Source organism: Physcomitrium patens, chromosome 2 (assembly GCF_059467195.1).
Source record: "Physcomitrium patens ecotype Gransden chromosome 2, ASM5946719v1, whole genome shotgun sequence".
NCBI classification, from domain to species: Eukaryota; Viridiplantae; Streptophyta; class Bryopsida; order Funariales; family Funariaceae; genus Physcomitrium; species Physcomitrium patens.
Genome location: NC_143411.1, coordinates 17,930,001 through 17,936,795, shown reverse-complemented (window position 1 = coordinate 17,936,795; position 6,795 = coordinate 17,930,001). Strand labels below are relative to the sequence as shown.

Below are 6,795 nucleotides of genomic sequence, written 5' to 3'. Positions count from 1 at the left end.
ATGAATTCTTTACAACAGTGTTTAATGATTTCATAGATCAATTCAAATAGCTCATATAGTTCATGCAAACCATCGAAATAAATTCACTTGTATTTATGTTATACTTATTTAAAACCACTTTCATGATGGAATTTTCGGACTTATATCATTCTAATTAACAGATCTGCCTGTAAACAATTAATGCGGTAAAGCCCATTTTATTTTTTAAAGGAAAAACAGCAAACTTCAGTAAGTCTGTAAAAGTATTCCAAAATATAAATGAAATTTATCTGTTACAACATCTCCAAACAATTTCGATTGGTTGGAATATTTTTATTTGTGTACATACATGCATACACCCACAACTCAAATACATGATACATTTTTAACAAACATCGATAGTCACCACCACATCAACCCATTCTACCACTCAAACCTACACTGATTTCATTGTTGATACCATTTGAACTTGTGAGTTGAATTACAAACTGTCATATACTACAAAACAAAAGGCCCTATATCTAGTGACTTCCTCTTGCCTAACAGAAGAAAGATCTCTTTGAAAACCTCTGCTTTCTTTCCATCCAGTGCAGAGCCCAACAACTAAAAAATACTTCAAAAAGTTGCAAAGCATGTACAGTTTCCTTTGTACACGCATTGTGTTACAACCCTCAAGCAAAACTGGGAGTGAGGATGATGTGACCACAAACTTAAACTCCACCCAGTTCATGTAACTAAGTAACGTTGGGAATGAGGCAGATAACGTAACAGTGTGGCAAAAGAAAAAAGAAAAAAAAAAAAAAAAAAAAAAAAAAAAAAAAACCAATTCTGAACTTGGTCGCCACAAAGCAAACCTTCCTCTCAACAAGCATTGCCTATATATATGTATATATACCTAAATACTGCAAAACTGGGCCCAAATTGAAGAGTACCTGGATGGGTGCGGCACGGTGTGAAGCTAAGCAAGGATAGTCTTCCCGAGGATGAAGAGAGTAGAAGAGAAGGTGACGCCGAAGATCATGTAGAGGAAACCTCGGTCCAGCACAAAGCCATACAGAGATATACCAGCACGGGAGAATTGTAGATATGTAACCAGGGCCTGCCTCTTCTGGAACGCTTCCAAGTCATGGGCAAGCTCCTGCTCGAACGTGAGCTGGTTGGTGATCTCCAAATCCTCGGAGGATGAGCCTTTGTTGAGCAAAGGGTGAGCAGGGCCATACACATTTCCTTTAAGATTATCAGATGCGGATCGCATGATTGTGCTTGGGCAGCAAGTCGCCAGTGCATGCCATTTGCTCACGGCCGCTACAATGTGTTGAGCTTTGTGTGTGATCTTCGCTGCTCCCTGCAGGCAAAGCATTAAGCCCGTCAGCTGCACCAAAGAGCATACTGCTAAATCTCCAGCTCGGAAGAAATTGATCTGCTTCGCAGATAAGAGGATTTCGAACAGGGATGAGAGCTGGCTGAAGACTATGGTGAAGAGCGCGAATATCAGGAACAAGCGAAATCTGTGGCTGATTGTTGTGAGCTGGGCCCGGATTCTCATGTGCTCCTTGAGGATGATGGCCACCTCAGATGTAGTCTCTAAGAGCTTGTTGTAGCCCTTGAGCCTCAGCACCTGAAGGGAGCACATGAGCCTGAAAAGGACGCACATGAAGAGAAAGACGCTGGTTCTGTACAGCCATGAAATCACGGCCGCCCCGAATAGAATCACGTTGACCCTTGGGACATCCGCGAGGTATGGGAATGAAACGGTGACGTAGGAATACCACCAGCCTCTGTGCGCTATTGCAATCAAGAATGTTGGGAAGAGCATTCCCGCGAGTATGGAGAAGGAATTCTTCAGCTTCTCCTCGTAACCTAGCTGCACTTCCTCAGACTCTTTCACGATCTTGTCCAGCAGGAGCGTCCTCCGCAATCCGTAGGTACGTAAGATGTGCGAGAGAGAGAGGAACGACACGGCGGCGAGGACGCTCTCGGATATTTGGACCAACTTCTCGAAGGGATGCTGATGGGATTCGTCACACGTCTCGCAAGACACGAATGTGAAATTGAATATGGGCACCAGTGCCGCAAGTGCAACGAAAACAAACCCGGACCAAATGACTTTGATGGTGGAGGACTGATCCAGCCCTAACCATGCAAGACCCGACCGAAATTGCCTCAACTCATCCCTAGGGTTTGACAACGTTCTCTTGTATTTGTTGCTAAGCTTGGCCCGCTTCTCTATGACTTCATGATCCAATTCCTCTTCGGAATCGTGAGGGTGAAAGTTCACTTTCGGCGATCTTCCAAGCAAGGGAGCTTCCACGTCCGCGCGAGAAGAACCTCCCTGAGGAGCAACTTCGTGCGCGTTCCTCATGGATATGCACTTCACGCCTCACTACTCGCGCTCAAATGAATTACACCTGTGCCAAACCTCACGCGACGCAATGACCTTCACACACCCCCCCCCCCTCCCCCCCCCTCGCCCCCGAACACACACACGCTCTACAACGTCAAAAAATAAAATCACAACGCAGAGCTAATCTCAACAGCACCCTGCTACTCACAGGATCGCTTCCTCTCACAATCCACTGTCGCTACTGCGAGACCAATCCACCGAGCGAAAAACATCCAATGCGACGCTTCTTATGCGCGATGGCGACTAATGTGAGAAGGTCACTCACAGAACGGGAGCAAAACCCGCTCCGAAAACCAAAATTCAAACCTCGAATCTCTCAAATCGTCTCTTCCGGCAACGTGTTGTGCCCTTCAATCTCTCAGCTCATTCACTCGGCACAACAATTCGACGTCGCGAAACCTCGACGGCGAAATGCGTCACCCTCACTCCAGCACTTCCCAACCCACAGTTTCACTTCGCCTACTCTGCATTCAGCGATCAAACGTCGCCCGCGTTGGATATATATTACCACGCACGTCAACAACCCCTGACAAAACCCCTATCAACGCGCCGAACCCAGCTCCCACAATTCAAGATTGGATTGCCCATCAGCGACTCGGATCCATTCGCCAACAACCCGACTCGTTAAAGCTCGCAAGCCCCTCAAATATCGGCCTGCTCTTCAGATCCCGGGTCGCCCCACGCCACGAAATCACGGGCCCCTTCATCGGCCTTAAATCCAACCCCCCACCCCATATAACGAGATGATCCTTCCAGTGAATGTTGGATTAAGGTCACCTTTAATTTTTTTAAGTAGACCATGTGTTCTATCTAAGTGAACATACTTAGGAAGGTCATCGTTTCTTACGCACAGAATAATAACATGCGAAGCAGAATAGTGAAGGTGTATCAGTGTCAACACTTTTGTGTGCTTCAGTTTTAATGTGATGGGCATTTTCAAAAAGACAAGGTTAGGATTTAAACATTCCACGGACGGCGAGAATAGCAAGTGATTAACTTTCCCTCTCTAGAATCCCTACGCTTTGATCACGTTGGATGCCAGAAGAGCTTTTACTTTTTCAGTACCTTTTTGAATCAGAGATGCAGATTCAAGGAGTGGAGGGGGGGTATCTTTTCCTGTTGGAGTTTGCGCCGCAGCGTCCTTCTTGGGTCGATTTGTTTATTGGAGTAGATTCACTTTATCACCGAATTTACACACATTTATGTCTATTTTATAGTCCTAAAGACGTGGATAATCCACTCCCGAAGCACCCAACAAGTGTCGCAAGGAACAGAAAACAAATAAATATAGGCTACTTTCATAGACAAGTTTCAATACAGTCACGGGATCGAAACCCCACGAGGACCCATCACTGTGCAAGCTTTGGCAACAACCAATCCTTGGACGAGCCTTTTGGCCCAAATCACGGGTCCAAGCAGGGTGCCAGAGCACGGGTGCCAGTTGAGAGTGGGTAGTTCACAAGAGCTTTGTCAGATGAAATAAAGTAGAATATAATAACAATAATATGAAAAACGTTTAAAGAATCCGTGTTCGACAGTTCGGCCTCCTAATGCCGTGCACATGTGGCATGGCTACGTGCCCTATGAAGGTGGATAAACCCTTCCCCAGTGTATTAACAGCAATGTCCACGTGGGAAAAAATTTCCACGTCGGCGGAAATAGTAGCGCTAGCACAACTAACAATGCCGCAGGCGTTATGCCTCATAGCGTGGGATCCAGAGCTGAATGAGTTGGGGGCTCTTCGGGAGGCGCGCAGGCCACAGATTCTGGGTGGAATCAGTGGCCTTCGGTGCCACCAAACAATCCGCTTAGAATTCTCCTCTGCTCTCCAGTTTCGTTTTAGATTCAGCTCCTCTTTCTCCAAAATGGATGTCATCCATGACACGAACATTCCCTTCCGTAAGTGAAAAAAAAGGTTATGAATGTTGCACTGAGTGTGTAGTAGACAAGACTTGCGAAGGATAAACTTATTTACAATCATGGATTAGATTATTACGAATCTTTAAAGGATTATAGCAAACTCAAAAAACAAGGTTAGGGTTTAGGTTATAAATGGGTTCATATGTAGCCAGAGTTTACTTTAGGTCAAGCAAGCAATGAACTAACCACAAGAGCTTAGCAAATGAATGGCTTCTACATTTTAGAGAAGACAACATAGATCCACAAGAAAAGTAACCCATGACACAAATGTTTCATTTGTAGTGTAAGAAGGATGTAGTAAGAATTGAACTTATCCAACAAAGATAACACCAAGAAAGTCTCTACCACCAAGTTTAGTAAAACGTTGTGCAAGTTTTCTTGTTAAAACAAAGACGAGAGAGATTGAAGATAATATTAACATAACTTATGTAAAGATGTAGTTTTTCTCTAAACACCTCTAAAGAAAACAAAACAATTTGGAAAAAAGCACCATCAATTTCTTTAAAAGAATAGCTAATATTATCTAGTAACAAATTAACTAAAAACTAATCTATAAAAAATCTCAAAGAAACTCTTATTTTTTAATTTTAATTTTATACAATAGCATATATGTATTCTTTGTTATATATATATAAATATATATATATATATAATTTAATTTATAAATTTAAAATTTACAAATGGTATAATAGATTCCATTATAATATCAATATAGCTTATTGTTTATAGAGTATTGAAGTAATTTTGAAGATAAAATATCAAGTTACAAATAAATATAACAAATTTCATAAAATAATTTTGATTAAAATAAATTAGAAGAGAATATTTATGTTTAAATCATAAAACATACTAAATTAAAAATTAAAAAAATATTCTTATTCTAAAAAAATAAAATTACTGATATTTATAAATATATTATAGATTTAATAAAATTATTGTGAAGAGGAATTGAAACTACAATTACTTATAGTTTAAATTCATGAAGCAAGAAATTTGAGTTTTGAAGAATTTAAAGCAAATGACATGTAGAAAAGAAGATAAAAACTTTTAAAGCAATTATTAAAGTTCTTTTTCTAACATGATATTATATTTTGGATATAAATTTCTAAATAAAAAAAATAAAGGATTGAATTGGAATTTTCAATGTATTATCAAACAATTACCTATAAGTGGTTTTTCAAGTACTAAAACTGAGTTTCACTTTAGAATTTATAATAGTTAATATCTTGTTATAGCTATTAAATCTAAGTTTGTTTTAAATAGAGACATGGTCTTATGTTCTTTGTTAAGAAATAAAAACATCTTTTTTGTAAATTATATTAAAAAGAAAATACAATCCTCCAATAAATAATTTCCAATCAATATATGCACTGAAAAGACTTGTGTACATTGTCTAAGTTGTGCTTCCAGTAAAAAGAAACAATAACATTTGTAAAATCATAAGATTCTTTTATGGCTTGATAAATAAACATATCAATAAATCTTCTAATTTGATTTCTTAGTATTTAAATAGCAATTGTATGATAAACTAATGACCCTTATTTTAAAACTAAGTTGGAATTCGTTTAATTGAAGTTAAGAAGAATAGAACCTTACAAAGGTTAAACTAAATAGGACTCTAGAAAACAATTATCAATTCAATTGATAAAAAAAATGAATTAAATTTAATATATATATATATATGATTTAACATAAGAGTTTTTCTTCCCAATGCAAGTTATGTTTCCCACAAATACTAAAGATTATAATTCATAGCTTCTAAGCCAGTACACAAAGCAAGAAAAACATGGACTTGACAAAATAAAAACAAGTTATATTTCCCACGAACAATAAAATAAATAAATAAATAAAAATAATTAGATTCTAAGCTTGCAAACAAGCAATAAATATATGGGACTTGACAACATTAAGTATACATGAAATGATGTTAAGATATCACAATTGAGGGGGAGGGGGGGACCATGGAAAACATTCTCAAGAGAACAAGCTATTTTTGAAGTCCAATCAGCCCTAATTCCAAAAGATTCAATTTTATCTAGTCCATTACAATGCGACCCCATATGTATGGTGCAACCAATCACCTTCCAACGTGGACCAAGTGGTGACATGGAGGCCAGCACTGCTTGTCACGTGATAATGCCACGTCAGAACGTCATTAAATAAGACAGATATCTGTTCCCACGTACCACAGAAAGTCAAAACAAAAAAAACAAAAAACAGGGAGCGGGTTCCGGGCACCCGCGCCCACGGAGGGTCTGTTGCCTTTCCCAGGCCGGGCCAACTCTCACCCGCGATTTGTTGACGATTGTTAGACGAAGTTCGGTAGATGACGTACACACAACAACAGAATTTCTTGCCACGTAGTACACGACGCGTTCTGTTTTGAAAGGGGGGAGGGTGCCATGTTATGGAACGGCGAGATTTTATTGAAGACTTTTTGGGTGATTATTAAATGCCTGAGATTCCATAGCAAAGTGCTTCCAATTAGGACT

The 6,795-nt window shown here is 39.6% G+C and overlaps 1 protein-coding gene across 1 annotated transcript; it reads right to left on the bottom strand.

Moving 5' to 3' along the window:
• Positions 1–424: 424 nt before the first annotated feature.
• LOC112279147 (uncharacterized) lies at positions 425–3,033 on the bottom strand. Its single transcript, XM_024513301.3, has one exon. The coding sequence runs from the start codon at positions 2,339–2,341 to the stop codon at positions 938–940; it is 1,404 nt and encodes a 467-aa protein (XP_024369069.1). The 5' UTR covers positions 2,342–3,033; the 3' UTR covers positions 425–937.
• Between the last annotated feature and the right edge of the window lie 3,762 nt (positions 3,034–6,795).

Bases quoted from the DNA above. Each gene is read 5' to 3' on its own strand.
- LOC112279147 (XM_024513301.3), bottom strand. From the start codon at position 2,341: ATGAGGAACGCGCACGAAGTTGCTCCTCAGGGAGGTTCTTCTCGCGCG.